Source organism: Galeopterus variegatus, unplaced genomic scaffold, assembly GCF_000696425.1.
Source record: "Galeopterus variegatus unplaced genomic scaffold, G_variegatus-3.0.2 Scaffold4055, whole genome shotgun sequence".
Classification (NCBI taxonomy): Eukaryota; Metazoa; Chordata; class Mammalia; order Dermoptera; family Cynocephalidae; genus Galeopterus; species Galeopterus variegatus.
In genome coordinates this window covers 14,570-30,123 of record NW_007730166.1, presented here as the reverse complement: position 1 = coordinate 30,123, position 15,554 = coordinate 14,570, and the positions used below count along the sequence as shown (strand labels likewise).

The 15,554-nt window shown below is 51.1% G+C and overlaps 1 protein-coding gene across 1 annotated transcript in view; it reads left to right on the top strand.

Moving 5' to 3' along the window:
• Positions 1 to 15,549, top strand: part of SLC29A3 (solute carrier family 29 (equilibrative nucleoside transporter), member 3) — a gene marked incomplete at its 3' end in the record, with an annotated part of 35,171 nt that extends 19,622 nt beyond the window's left edge. The window contains exons 3-5 of the mRNA XM_008586630.1: positions 6,671 to 6,897; positions 11,167 to 11,329; positions 15,192 to 15,549. Coding sequence (XP_008584852.1) covers positions 6,671 to 6,897; positions 11,167 to 11,329; positions 15,192 to 15,549 — 748 coding nt within the window. The remainder of the gene's footprint in view (positions 1 to 6,670; positions 6,898 to 11,166; positions 11,330 to 15,191) is intronic.
• Positions 15,550 to 15,554: the final 5 nt, after the last annotated feature.

The following is a 15,554-nucleotide window of genomic DNA, read 5'->3' as shown; positions in this document are numbered from 1 at the left end:
CGACTTGTCCACAAAGACTGAGAAGTCAGGTCAGTTACCTGGAGGTGCCCGGGCAGGACACTGGGCTTCCACTTTCCAGCTGCATGCTGTGGCATCATGTGGGGACACCTGGATCTTCCTCCCAGGGGAAACTGTCAATGGCTGCAAGGCCTGTGGCCCAGAAGGAGTCATTTAACTGCTCAGTGCTAAGCTGGTGACAATAGCTGATGTGTCAACCACTCACAAAGGGGTCATGGGGAATTTCTGATGTTTTATCAGTAAGCGCTAGGAAGGACTCCATCTGGATGCACCATGGAAGGAGTTCTTTAGGAGATGGCCAGGCAAATGAGCATGGCCATAGACCCCACTGGGTGACTATTGCTGTCCGTTCTCAGTCTGACTTCACACGGGCATCAGCACTAGCCCGTTTGCCCACATTTCCCCTAAGTTGCCACTGGGTTATATCGGTGGCTACATGGTGGTCCAGATACCTGGGCTGCTTTTGGACGTGGCCTACTGAACCTTAGGTCACTGATGGCAAATCTGTTTTACCCATCATCTCTGGTCAATTTATAGTGACCGCCTGGTCTCTGGTTGAACAGGATTCTCAGGCAGGTCTGCCCACAGGGAGTGTGCCGTGATTAGTGATGTCTGCTGTGGTTGCAGGAGGGGAGAGGGCGGCAGGGTGCCTCGTGTGTGCCAGGGCTGAATAGGCCAGTCTCTCCAAACACGTTATGCCATGGGGCTATTCCAGCTATTGTCACATAACATGGTCCCGAAGCAGAGTGGATTAAAACAATGTCAGTAATTAGTATCTCATAATCTGGGGGCATGGAGGCTCAGGGACAGCTCTGGCTGAGTGTCTCATGTAGTTGCATCATACAGCCGCTGGGTCCAGGGCCCATTCGGATTCTCTCCCTCCCTGCCCCCTCACATGTCAGCCTCAGGGTAATAGGACTGCTTCTGGTGTGGCTGAAGAGCAAATGCTCCAAGAGAGCAAGGAAGAAACGACATAGCTTTTACAGCCTAGTGCCAGAAGTCGCATAGCATCACTATTGCTGTACTTGACTGGTCAAGGCAGTCACAGCCCACTCAGTTTCAAGGGGACATAGACCCCCCCTCCCAATGGAAGGAGTGTGAAGGAATTCGCACCCATCTTAAACACCACAGTGCAGTCTGAAAGCATAAAGAATAAAGATGCTTAGACAGGCCCGAGGACCTGCAGTCCCTTTTGCAAGCTGGCTGGCCCTAACCTGCTTCACCTGGGCCTTCCCAGCACACACGGCTGCATCTGGTGTCCTAGCAGGGGGCACAGCCTGCAGAGACCCTGCCCCAGGAGGAGAGTGGAGGAACAGCCCTAGCAGCAGACACAGGTGATCCCTCAGCACCGCCAACCCTGGAGAAGAGAGGGTGCGAGGACAGGAAGGGCACGCAGGGGGAGGGGGAGGGGCAGCAGCCAAGGCGGTGGGGACCCCTCTGCTCTCACTGCCTTCTCTGTCCACTCACTCAGCCAGCCCTGAGGACAGGGCATTTCTGCAGCTGGGATAGCCCAGGCTTGCATAAATGACAGCTGCCGCCCCTTCCAGGTCCCGAGTCACTGTCTGAACTATAACAAGGTTGTAAACCCTTGGCTGTCCCTTGTTATATCACTTAGGATGCACAGCAGTTCAGGAGGGAAGCTGTGGAGATCCAGCAGCCTGGAAGCCAGCCCTGGGCTGTGGGTCTACAGTGTCGGGGAAGGTCCAGCTCAGGCCGTGAGAGGATGATCTCGTAACCACAGTTGACTCTTCTAGGTATTCACATCCTGGAGGCACATTTTCTCCTGTACCCTTCAGCAGCCTAGGGTAGGAAACTGTTGTGACCTGCTTTCAGATGGGAAAACAGGACTTAATTGGTTAAAGCACAGCCTTGTAACGCCAAGGCCACAGTTTCAGATCCACCAAAAAAATAAAAAAGGGGAAATAGGCTCACAGAAGTGACAGGCCAAAGGTCACATGGCTGTTAAGGTTGGAGCTAGGATTCTAACTGGGACCTTCTCACCTGCATCTGTGCTTGGAGCCTCTACTTCCCCAGCTTTGTGGCTCCCACCCACTGCAGCCAGAGCCATGCCTCAGACCCTTCTAGTGGGAGGCCCGCCTCTCCTGGGCTTCAGGCTGCTAGGAGGGAAGGGGGTGGTGGAGAAGGCCGGGGTCTGTCTCCAGCAGGGCCATGGCCCCTCAGGCCAGCTGTCCTCCTCAAGGTGGGTTAGGGACATGGCTCAGTAGTGCCAGGACCTTTTCCAGAAGGGTCTAGCCAGCCCCAGACCTGCCCCTGTCCTTTCCTGGGCTCCAGAAGAGGGGCGAGGGTAATAGGGAAATGCTCCCAAGCCTCCATCTGTTTCCAGGCTGTGGGAAAATGATGGTTTGGGGCTAAATTGTTTTTTATTTAATGTGCGAGATTGAAATGTCTCCTTTTCTCCCCTCCTGGAGGATCCTGGCTTTCTCTGACTGGCTCATCCATAATCGCCAAGTGTTTTATTATGTTAAATCTGCAGCACCATAAATACTTATGAGCAGGATTTACATTTTGGTGACTTATGAAGAAATCAGTCCCTTGGGGTCCTGAGCCTTCATGAGAAGCGGGGAGAGAGGGACTGACAGCCTGGGTACAGCTGGCAGCCCCGTCCAGGAATCTTCTCAGTAGTGGACTAGACCCAGGGTCTCTGCCTGGAGCTGTCATCTTGGCTATATCCTGTCCCAGAGTAGAACTTCAGACACCAGGGCAGTGCTTATCTAGACTTTCCTAAAATCACAATAGTGTCACAGTCCCCTGGGTCACCCACCCTGCCCGGGGAGGAAGGAAGAGGAGAGAAGCCAGCGTGCCCATTAGTGCACATGGGTGGCCTTGCACCTGGCACATTTATAAAGCTTTAGGAGTATTGCAAAAAGCCCCCGCGAGATCTCGGTGGGCCCAGAGCCCATGGGTGGAGGCTTTTAGTAGGCGGGAAGGAGACCTGCACAGGTGAGGGCACGGATGGAGCCAGCATTTGCCATGCATTTGGCCTTTGCCTCCTCATCTCCCGCTCCTCTTCATCTCCCCACGCTGGGGATGCCTGAGTAAGAAGCCCCCAGCTCTCTGCAAAGCAACCTTCCTGTTCAAGTGACTAGGCACACAGGAGGGTCCCTTGATGCCAGACTTTTTCCTCACTGTGCATGCGAGGATATGGGCAGAGGCAGAGGCCATTCCCAAGGCTGGCAGATACTTCCAGCTGAACTCCCTGCCAGGCTGAGGGGCTCGAGAAGCAGACAGCAGCTGGGAGGTTGAGGCCAGTGGGGAAACCACTCCTGCACTATTGATCTCGCATGCATGTCACTTTGTTTGTCCCTGAATATTTACCAGGTGCCTACCAGGTTCTTTGCTGGTGCTGGGGGGAGGAGAGGAAGGCCCCTGCCCTCGCAGCACTCTGCATATCTTGAAGCCTGTCCTTTGCCTCCTCCTGCTCCAAGGAACTGGTTAAAACTTTTTGATATTTGTCCCCAACCTCTCTCTCCACTTGAATTTCTTCAGATTTAGAATCATTAGCTATTAGGGACCTTATCTGGTCCAGCCTCTTCTTTTTAGAAATGAGGAGACTGAGGCCCAGAGAGGTTGAATATTTGCCTGGTGTCACACAGTGGGTTGATGCCAGAGCTGGGCCGGGCCCCGGTCTCCTGACTCCGGCTCTGTGCCCTTGCCAGCTTTTATCTTGGAGGTGGGTGGAGCAGTCCCAGCTGCTGGGAGAGGATGGGGGCACTGTGTGACAGGGCTGAGTGTGTAGGATCACCCCGAGCATCAGAGGTAAGTCTTGCCCACCAGCCTCCAGGGCACCTGGTATGCTCTTACAGTAGAGAAGCTGGGCCCCTAGGAGTCCAGGTGCTAACCTGGCTGCCCACCAGCCTGTCCAGGCCATGGCGCCTGCAAACTCTCAGAAGATGTGTTTTACTGTGGGGCCTTAGTGGCATCTTAGTGTGGGTTCCCTAGAAGCAGACCCTGAAACAAGGATTCAAGTATGAGTAGTTTACTCGGGAGGTGAAGGGAGGAGAGTAGAGAAGGGAGACAGGGAAGGGATGGCAGCCAACAGAGGATATCTTTTCAAGCCAGCTCCTACAGAGGGTGTCCAGAGCTTGATCCTGCTGGATCTCTGGGAGCCAGGGCAGAACACACAGCCCAGGGAGCAGGGCTCCACCAACTTCCCACACTCATTGGTTGAAGGCTACTCTTAAGAGATAAGTACCTGCCACTTCTAGCCTGCTGCATGGACCAGCATGTCCTGAAGTGGTCAGCGGTAGGGCACATGGGCAAGACACTGGCAGCAGCACTGGAGAGTTTCTGACTATCCTTATCCAGCCTGAAACTGTGATGGACCTCGATGCTAGTTAGCACAAAAAAGGATTTTCTCATTCTTTCACTGAAAATTAAAGTCAGGTGTGCCTTCAAGCATCGTTGGATCTAGGGCATCTTCTCTCGCACCATCCCTGCTCTCTGGGTCTCTGCTTGGCTTTATTCTGTATGCAATCTTGCCCTGCACAGCTGGCAGATGGCAGTCAGCAGCCCCATATGAAGTCACAACTGGGACCTGCTCTCCTCAGCTCCATGGCCTTGTGTGGGTCACATGCTAGTCCCTAACCCAATCCCTGCAGCAGGCAGCATAGAACACTCTGATCACCCCAGGCTGGGTCACATGCCCATTGTTTGTGGCTGCCTCGGTGACCTCCCCAGTATGACTGCATTTGGAGGAAGGAGCATTCTTCCAGGGGGGATGCTGGCATACAAAGGCCCCATGCCCACTCCCCAAATCCCCAGCCCCAGGATCAAGTCCTGGCACTTATCAGGGTGGACAAGGCACTCCAGGATGGAGCTCCTTGTCTTTCTCCAGCCTCGTCTCTGCGCTCCTCCTCTCCCATCTCGATTGCAGCCAGAGTCTATTCCAGTTCCCTGAGTGTGCTGTGCTCTCTCCCCCAAGACATGTGCACCCATGTCCAGATGTGCCCCCCACTCATCCTTATGGTCCATCTTGGAGATCGCCTCCAAATAGGCTTCCACGGCACCCAGGGTAGGCTTGCTGCCCCAGGATGCCCCATGGCCCTCTCAATGGAGCGCTTAGCACAGCAGGATGAAATGCCTGCTGCTGGGCTGTCGGTTTCCTGGGCACCCAGCCAGCACAGCACTTGACACGCAGTAGTTGCTCAGTGCTTATTGCAGACGAACACAGCATTGAGGACACGTCAGCAGACTGTGCAACAGGCTGGGGCTCAGCACACTGGGTTCTCGTCCCAGCTTCTCTCCCCACAGACTCACCGTGCGACCTTGAACTGTTCCTTCACTTCCTCGGGTTTCCTCCTTCCCTTACAAAGCAGAGGCAGCACCTGCTCTCTCTTCAGCTGAGGATCAGAAGGAAACTTAGATGAGCCTGGGGCCACAAAAGCACTTTGAAAAAGTCCTTTCTTGCTTTTCATGTTCATTATTTCACACCTATGAATATACATATATATGTTTTTCTACATTTCAAATTTGTCTTCCTTTTTCTAATCCAAAAAATAATTTGCGTATATGTGATCTGGCTTTTCTCCCAGCCCGCACACACTGGTTAGCAGGAAAATTAACTAAACATCCAATCTGGTTTAAAGCTTAGTCTAATCTGATGATTTAAACAGCCCCTTGAGAGATGGTGTTTCCTCTCCCTAGAATAAAAACGTGCAGTTTCTCAGGCTCCTTTCCTGCTTTTCTCCCCGGGGCAGTGTGGGGCTGGGAGGAGTGTATGGCTTATAGCAGGCATGGTGCTGGAGGAGTGTGGGGCTCCCCTGGCCCTGGGCTGCACTAGCTTGGCATCAGCTGCTGCCCATCACAACTGAGACCACCACGGAAGGATCCCCTGTCCTAGCCACTGTTCTGTGCCACCCATATTCCCTTTGTTTCAAGGGAGGCATTAGAGCGTCTTCTCAGAACACAGACTGGAGCCAGACCTCCTGGGTTCACAGCTGAGTGACCTTGAGCAAGTTTCTTAACCTCTCTGACCTCAGTTTCTTATCTGTATGTGTGGGATAGGTAAGAATACCTGTCTTACAGAGCTGGTGCAAGAATTATGAGTTAGTATATAGAAAACACTTGGAAGAGTGCCTGGCACAAATTAAGTGCTATGTGAGTGCTGTGATGATGATGATGACGATGACGACGACGATGATGATGAAGACGATGATGATGATTTTCTTCCCCCTCCCCCACATCCTACTGCCAAGTTTCGGGGGAAGGAAGTCCAGTGGGTGGTTGCTCTGTTTAAACACCAGACAGAACCGGCAGGAGGAGCAGGGACTTGCCTCCACAGTCCCAGCATCCTGTCCTTCAACCTCACATGCCCCGAGCCTGACACTGATCCCCGCACTACACATGGCTCACGTCCTGGGAGCCCCACACCCACCCATGAGGTAGATCGATTCTCCTCCCCATAGTTAGTATGGGTGCAGAAATTGAAACCAGAGCAGCTGAGTCACTTACCCAAGGCCAGACAGCTAGTGAGCAGGAAGACAGAATTTGAACCCAGGCCTCCTGACTGCAGAGGGGACAGCTGACAGTTGACTGCTGAGCTTGCCTGCTTCCCTTAAGATGGTTCAGTAGCCCTAGTCCCAGGTGTGAGGTGCAAAGGGGTGTCTAATTGCTTCTGGCATCCTCTCCGCAGGGTTGCAGTCCATGTCCGTGTCCTGGCCTCACTGACCATCACGCTGGCCATCTTCGTGGTGATAACTGTGCTGGTGAAGGTGGACACCTCCTCCTGGACCCGCAGCTTCTTTGCCATCACCATTGTCTGCATGGTGATCTTCAGTGGCACCAACACTATCTTCAGCAGCAGCATCTATAGCATGACTGGCTCCTTCCCTATGAGGAATTCCCAGGCACTGATATCAGGTGAGAGCCACAGTCCCGACAGCCGACCAGGTTCATCCACCTGTGGGTCACATGAAGGAGCCAGAGGTGAGCACATGGTAGCCCTTCCAGGAAAGGAAATGATATGTGCTCAGTGTGTTTCAGTCATCTATTGTCATGGAACAAACCACCCCAAAACTGAGTGGTTTAGAACAACAGCTCACACATCACGATTTGGGCAGGAGTTGGCGAGGACAACTCTTCTCTGCTCCACGTGGGGTCACCCAGGGTAGCCTGACTGGGGACTAGAGGATTCATTCTCAAGATGGCGTGCTCCCCTGGCTGGTGTTGGTGCTGGCCATTGGCTGGAAGCTGAGCCAGGGCTGGGGACCTTCCCACAGCTGCTTGGCCTTCCTCATGGAATGGTGTCTGGGTCACAAGAGCGAGCATCCCAGGAGATCCAGGAAGAAGCTTTATTTCTGACCTAGCTACAGAAGCCACATAGGGTTACTTCTTTCACAGCCATAAGCTCACCTAGACTCAAGACTGCACTGATCACACATCTCAATGGGAGTGTATGAAGGACATACTGGAAGAAGAGCAGGCGGGAGGGGAGACATAGTTGGAGCATTTTTGGAAAACACAGTCTACCTACAAAGTGCAATTCCTGAAACCAGCCTTCCTTTCTTTCCTTCCCTCCTTCTCCCCTCCCCCCCTCCTGTTCTCTTTATTTATCCTCTCCCTTACCTTTTCCCCTTCTTTTCACCTTTCCTTCTCTCTTTTCTTCCTTTCTAATTTTATAGACAACCTGCTCTGTACCAGGGATTCAAAGATGAGCAAGACTCTGGCCTCTCAGAGCTGATAGTCTAGTGAATAAACTCCTCGGGCACCCTGAACTGCGGCATTCTGTGGGCGTGCTCATGTGTGACTTGGTAGGACGTCCTTGCCCAAGTGTTCATGCGGATGCTAAGCCTGTTATCAAGACCTTGGCAGTTTTGTTCTCTAGGCTTCAGTCATGTGTCTCACCCAGAAGACCCAAGAAGGTAAAAGGGAGCGGGGTCAGCAAGCACCTGTTCTTCACTAGGAGACCACCATCCCTTAAAGCATGCTGGAGGTGCTCTGTGTGTGTCTTCACACACCCTGCTGTGCAGAAGAGTGCTTTCAACGTTTGTCTACTTGAGAAGAATTTCACAAAGAATCTGCACTGTGCCCATTAGTTAATAATGCCAGGCAGTACGTGGCAGGGATGACAAATACCTTGACAAGTGTATTTCCCCTCCCCACTCGACACCAGTGCCAGACATCACTAACAGATCTCTATCTTTCCTCCTGAGCCTCTAAATCCTTCTCAACACAGCACTTGAGGCAGTTACTCTCAACAGATCAGAGCCTAGATGTGAATTGCAATCTGTCTGCCATTTTTGATATAGGATTAGGCTTCAAGCTCTATCCTGGGGAACCCTTGGGCCTGAAATAAAATAAAAATGAACTTGTTGCTAAGATTTCTGAGTACGTCAGCATATGCCTAGCAATGCTTGCAGAAGTGCATGTCTGGGCTAAGGGAAGTGGCCACTGGATTTAATTGGATTTAATCCCTTCTGTCACCCCTGGTCTCAGAAAGAGGCTTTTGTGCCCTGGCCTTCCACCATCCCACTGGAGGAGGATTTTTACGATACAACTTTAGCCATGCTGGCTACCTTTCCAGGAGCCAGTGACCATTTGTGTTGGCAAGTGGCCCTTCAGAAAGTCTACTTTGGAAAGGTAGGGAAATTTAGTACTTATACGTCAATTTGAATTACCCTGGGCTCTAAACCATCGTCATAACTGCACGAGGCCCCCCGTGGGCACCCAACACCCTGGCAAACCCAAGGTGTCCCAGTCTCCCAGAGACGCCAACACCACCTCGCCAGGCCAGCCGTTCTTGTCTTTTGTCCAGAGGAGCCCGTATGAATGTGTGTGCTGGCATCTGAGGAACACTTCATTTGTTTCATGCTGGTGTTTTCTTAAAGCCCTCATTTGCATGTATTTCCATAACTGATGAGATAAAAGTCAGGAGTTGTGAAGGATGAGCTCCCGGAGGCCCGGTTTGTTGTTGATGATAATATTTGCTACAAGTTGGAGAGAGAGAGGAAAATCAATAGGCAGTCATGTTAATATCTCTTCCTCAGGGTAGCCGGGGAGTGTCTTACTGAGTTTAACCCCACTTCTTACAAAACGTGTCGCTGGGGATTACAGCTTCTCAGAAATGGGCACCCTCTTGGCAAAGGGTTTTTACCCCATTGCTGCTTTGATGTGGGAAGGACGGAAATAGCCAAACACCTAATTGGGAATCAGAGGATTTATTTGGTATTTGACACTTCTCTGTCCCAGGCACTGTTCTGAGCACTCTGTGTGTAATAATCGTTTCCATCTTCATAAATGTCCTAACAGGTAAGTATTATTAACATCCCCATTTTATACTTGAAGAAATGGAGGCACAGAGAGGTTTAAGGACTTGCCAAAGGCCACACAGCTAGAAGTGATAGAGCCGGGATTGGATTCAGGAGACCTTCTCATGCTAGAGTCTGTGTTGTTAATCACTATGCTAGTTATTATGTCTTTGCCCTCCCTCAAGTCCCACCCTCTAGCCCCACCCTGGGTAATAGAACTTATACGGGGAAGGTGGGAGAAGGATCATCTGCCAGGCCAAGGGCTGCTCCTGTGGAGCCACAGAGATGTTGGACGGGGCATGGGTGAGGCAGTGATGGGACATCCTGGTGGACAGGGGCCAGTACTGCCCCTCCCCAACCCTGCTCCCTGTGGCAGTGAGCAGAAGACTGGTGCCAGGTAAGAGCTGCTGACAGTGACAGAGCAGTTCATGCCCACATGGACCAGTGTGCTGCCTGCTGTTGCACCAGCCTCCTTCTTGCCTGTTTGAGAATCGCTATTCTGATGCTCTGAAGTGGGCAAACTCACTCATTCAGGCAATCCAACATATTCACCAGACAGCATCTGTATGATGACAGTGGTCCTGTGCTTGTATTCGGTGCTTTTTCCACTCCTTGTCCCATTTCTACCTCCCAATGTTTTCATGTGATACATAGGGAAGGTATTAGCCCCATTTTCCAGGCAAATAAACAGAGGCAAAGAAAGAGTAAATGATCTGCCCACACTCCTAACAGTACTCCCAAGCTGGTGCTACCCCAGGCTTCTGACTCTTGGCCAGCACATTGATCATTAATGTGAGGGTTCGAAAGAAAACAAAGACACATCCCCAGCCTCCCAGAGTCAACTGTGTGATTGTGCCAAGGAAGGGAACTAGCATTTGTTGAAAGCCTGCTATGAAGTCTGAACATCATCTCATTTAGTTCTCAAAGCAGCTATGCAAGGCAGGCGTTGTTATTCCCATTTTACAGATGGGCAGACTGTGGCTCAGAGAAGTCACATTAGCTCCCAGGGTCACAGCTAGCAAGTGACAGAGTCGAGGGTCAGATGTAGGTCCCTTTGACTCCTGGGCCCGTGATCGTTCTGCTAGGTTGTGCCACCTCCTCTTTTAGGTGGGAGTGAAGGGTGTGGGGCCACATGGTCTCGTGGGTAATGTGTGTGGACACCTGTGGCTAGGAGAGCATCCCATGTGGTGGGAAGGTCGCATGCTTGTGCGAGTATGTGAGTATACGTGTAGATGTGTGACTGTGTGTGAGTGAGTGTTCTGTGTGTGTGCACATCCACGCTCACACGCGTGTGGTACCACAGCTGCCCTGGGGCACAGGGTAAGCTCTATGAGTTCATGGGTGGGCAACACGGCAGAGGTCTGTAGCCAGTAAGGACTACCCCGGACAGGACAGCCACAGAGGCAGCAGGTGAGCCTGTGCTAGGGCTTTCCCTGAGCCCCTTCCCAGTTCAGTCGGGGAATGATTCAGGCAAAGGGCAGAGAAGAGGAAATCCAGAGCTCTTTGAGGTTTCCCGCCCCTGAATCTAAAACTTCAGACCCCACTAGAAGGGCAATAAAGAGTGTGGAGGTCAAGGGTCAGAGGTGAAATCAGGAAGCAGACCAGTGGAGCCCTGGAGACATTTGCCACCTCAGGCAGCAGCCTCTTGAGTCCAGCAGAGAGAAGGGGCCTGGGCTGGGGACAGGTAAAACCACACCCTCTGAAACCCGAGGAGCCTCGTGGCTGCAGGACCTCTCCACGTCTGCCATGGCTTGGGGATACCGTGAGTACTATGGCATTTTTTGCATCAGGGTCTGTTAAATCTGAGCAGAGAGGGACCATGGCCCCTCACTCCCTTCGGGCCCACCCCTGACGTCTCTGTGGTGTCCTCTGCTCTCTGCAGGAGGAGCCATGGGTGGGACCATCTCCGCCGTGGCCTTGCTGTTGGACCTGGCAGCATCCAGCGACATAACGGACAGTGCCCTGGCCTTCTTCCTCACGGGAACCATCTTCATCATGCTCTGCATGGGACTCTACCTGCTGCTGCCCAGGCTGGAGTATGCCAGGTGAGGGCCGGCCTCGTGCTCTGGCCGTGCAGTCCACTTCCGTGTAGCCTTACATCTTTCTGGTCTCCACTTGCATTCTATCATCCAATTCGGTTCCGTGTTGGTTTCCTGTTCGTGGCCTGTCTCCCACTGGAGTGTGAGCTCCAGGAGGGCAGACATTGTGTGAGGGTCGTTCACCACCACATCCCAGTGCCTCAAGCTCACCTGGCTCCTAGCAGTGCTCAGTGAATTGGCCTGCCCGATGGATGTGAGAAGGCGGCTCTGGGCTGCGCCCCCAAGCAGCTGGAGTCTGCAAGTTTGGGGACAGGGAAGGCAGGCAGTAGAAATGGGGCCTGAGGGATGAGGATGATGAATAATAGTCCCATTCCCGAGCCCTCGTCTGTGCCAGCACCATGCTCAGCCCAGTTCACATAATGCTCACACACCCATTAGGGTACAGTACTGTGATTTATTATTATTCCCACACACAAATCAGAAAACCAAGGTTCAAAAAGGTTAAATTACTCGCCTGAGTCTCACAGCCAGTAGGTAGCAGAGCCAGGATTTGAATGTGACTCCAAACCTGTGCTTTTAATACTCGCTACCTCGTGGGGCCTCCTTCTGCCCTATGGGACTTCTTTTCTCATCTTCAGTCTTTCTTTTGCTTTCTCTCTCTAGTTCCTTTTTTCTTTCTTGCTTCCTGCTGCTCCTTTTTTTTAAAAAACAAGTCTTGATTTTCTGTCATGTTTTATTCTTTTCAAAGCATTTTCCTATCCATTATCTCATTTGATGTTGAAAGGCGGGCGTTATTATCCACATTTTGCAGGCAAGGAAGCAGAGACCAAGAGAAGGCCAGGTGGTTCTCCTGGGGTCCCTGTGCCTGAGCCGGCAGAGATGAGGAGAGATCCACTCTGGACCCTGCACTTTTCCACGGAAACCTATTTTTTGCAGTGGCACTGACCTAAGCAGTTTGCATGTGTATTTTTTGATTATTATTTTTGAAAACTCGTGCAGTTATTGTATTTTCCCACTTTACAGATGAGGAAGCTGAGGCTTAGGGGAATTAATACATGTACCCCCAGGTGAGTTACCTGGTGAGTCACAGGCAGGGATTTGACCTTGGAGCTCTTTCTGGGTATCAGGCTGCATTCCAGGGCCTTTCCTCATTATATATTCCTCCTGTCCCTGTGAGGAGAGCCATCTCACTAACCCCCAGAACCCCCTGCCATCCCCAGAACTCTGATTCTACCTGGGCAGGTGGGTTGCCTTCCACAGTTACGGGATCATTCATCGCTTCAGCTGGCCTCAGTGGCTTTGGGAGGATAAAAGGGGACTGAACTACTTGAAACCGTGGTGTCTCGCAGTATCCCAGGCATGCACCGACCCTCAGCCAGCCTGGTACCTCCCCTGCCTCTTCAGGGCTGTCATCAAAATTGCCCAGTTGTGGCTCCATGATGACGTCCCTGTGAGTCCTGGTGTCTGGCTGGCTCACTGTCCCCCCAGCACCCTGTACACGCCTGGTAGCTTGTCATTGTGTAGTAAATTATTTTTGAGTCATTGAGTGAACAGAGGGGCAGGAGGGTCCCCCCACTCCTCTGCTATGTCCCCATGTCTTGCTTCAGACTCCTCTGGGTAGGTCTCTTTCCAGTAGGGTGGCCAATTTTCCTGTTTGCCTGGGACTTAAGGAACTCCCAAGACAAGGGACGTGCATTACTAAAACCAGGATGGCTGGTCACCCTGGTTTCCAGTCTCTTTCGGGCAGGCCAACATCCCTTCTAGTTGAGCGTGCAAGTCAGAGAACACCCAGGACTACCTGTCCTGGGAGAGCTTCTATTTCTTTGCTGATTAAAACTTGGTCAAGATTTCGGGGTTTACAGAAACTCACCAGGGGATGGAGCTCATAGAGAGATCCATGCGCCCAGGGCTGCTCAGACTAAATCCTACTTAAAAGGGAAGTCACCAGTGCTGCATTTGGGAGGGTGAAGTGAGGCAGGAAAATCTGGAAGGACTTATGAGGAAGAGCTTCGACCAGAGGAACTTGGTGGGGTGCTTCCTCAGAGCAGACTTGAGGCAAGGACCTGACGGTGAGTAGAGAGGGAAGTAAGAATATTCCTTTCCCTAGTGATTGTGAAACGAGACAGGGTTCAAGGCCAAAGCACCCTGCTCAGCATCACACAGAAGAGTGATTCTGGGGAGGAACCCTCCCCAACTCACTTGTTCTCTGTAGGCTCTTAGGATGGGAGGACTGGCAGGGACTTCAAAACCTCCTGGCTCTGTAAAACCTCCATTTTGCAGAGAAGGAAACTGAGGCCTAGAGTTCTTCTGTGTGAGCTCTGTTAATCCAATCAGCTTGTGTCTCCTGGTTTGCAGATACCTGAGGCCCAGAGAGGTTGAGTGGCTCAGGCAAGGTCACACAGCAAGGCTAAGTAACCCAAACTTTCTCACTGGTCAAGGTAGCAGAAGTTGAAAAGATTGATGATATTCAGTGTTGAGGATGTGGGGGTGCTTTTACAGGCTATTTATCAGTGCTTTCAACAATTGTGTTTTGAAGGGCTACTCTGTACTGGGGAATTTAGCTAGAAGCAATCAAACAGGGTCCTTGCTCTAGGGGGCTGTCTGCTATCAGAGGAGACAGATGACAGACCAGTAAAACAACAAATGATCCTATATATTGTCATCAATTTTTTGAGAGAAATAAACAGGTGCTCTCATAGAGATTAACAGAGCAGGTTACTTTAGTTAGGGGGCAGGGGTGAGTGGTTCTGAGCAGAGATAAATTGGTACTACCCATTTGGAGAGCAGTTTATCAATATTTATCAAACTTTTAAAGGTACAAACCTTTTAATCCAGCGATGTCCTCTTCTAAAAATCTGTACTACAAAATAGTAGTATACACGTACAGGGATTTATTGTAGGGATATTCATCACAACATTATTTGTAGTAGTGAAAAATTGGAGCCAACCTGAAAGTCCATCAGTAAGGGAACAATTAAATTGTATATCCATACAGTGAACTATTATGCAGCAACACAACAGAAAGACATAGAGCCACGTGTCCCCATGTGAAAGGATGGCCACAAGATACAGTTCTTTAGGCAATTATGTGTATGCATTTATGTATAATATTCATGCATGATTTAGGCAGTTATATATTTATATATATTATTTTATTACTTATATAATGCATTTAGGCATTATACCGTTACACTGTTGCAGAAAGTTTTATAATATGTATAGTTTGAACCCACTTTTACTTAAGAAACTGTGTGTATATGTGTGTGTGTGTGTGCATGGTGTTTGCACATGCATGGAACGATATATATGAGATTGTTAATGGTCAGCACCACTATGGAGTGAGAACAGAGGTAGGAGCAGGGAGAATTCTCTTTCTATTATATCATTTCTCTTCTGTATTATTTGGGTTTATTGCACCAAGCATGTGTTATTTTATAATTTTAAAAGTTTATATTTTTAAATGCTATTTTATCTCTACCTGTCCCCTCCAAATACAAACAAACAGAACAGGTGCCAGGAATGGAGCCTAGGCTCACCGTGTAGTGGTCAGTGCTGGTTTCCTCTGTCCCTGCTCGTGGGGTGGCCACCACCACAGAACAAAGGACTGGAGTCCAGCCTGGAATGCAGGCCAGGGATAGTTCAGGTCTTCCTTTGGTCCTCCCGACAACAGCATACGTCGTCTCAGGGAATCCCAGGGCTGATGGGCTGTATAGGGCCTAGGCTTTACATGCAGGGCCTAAAGGTCCTGTTGGAAACACCCATCCCTGGCTGTGCTGACTCTGAGGTCTCCTGCTCCTTGTTCCTTGAAATCCAAAGTGACCTGCTTTACGGAGGCCCTCTGACCACACACATCTCTCCCCACCTGCAGGTACTACATGAGGCCTCTTCGTCCAGCCCACGTGTTTTCTGGTGAAGGGGAACCACCCCCGGACTCCCCCAACAGTCCTTTGATGGCCCCTAGATCCAGCAACTCCCACACGCCACCCCTCCGCCCCATCCTGAAGAAGACCTCCGGCCTGGGCTTCTGTATTGTCTACCTCTTCTGCATCTCCAGCCTCTTCTTCCCCGCCATCTCCGCCAACATCGAGTCTGTCGACAAGGGCTCAGGCTCACTGTGGACCACCAAGTTCTTTGTCCCACTCACCACCTTCCTCATATACAACTTTGCTGACCTGTGTGGCCGGCAGATCACAGCCTGGATTCAGGTGCCAGGGCCCAAGAGTAAGGTGCT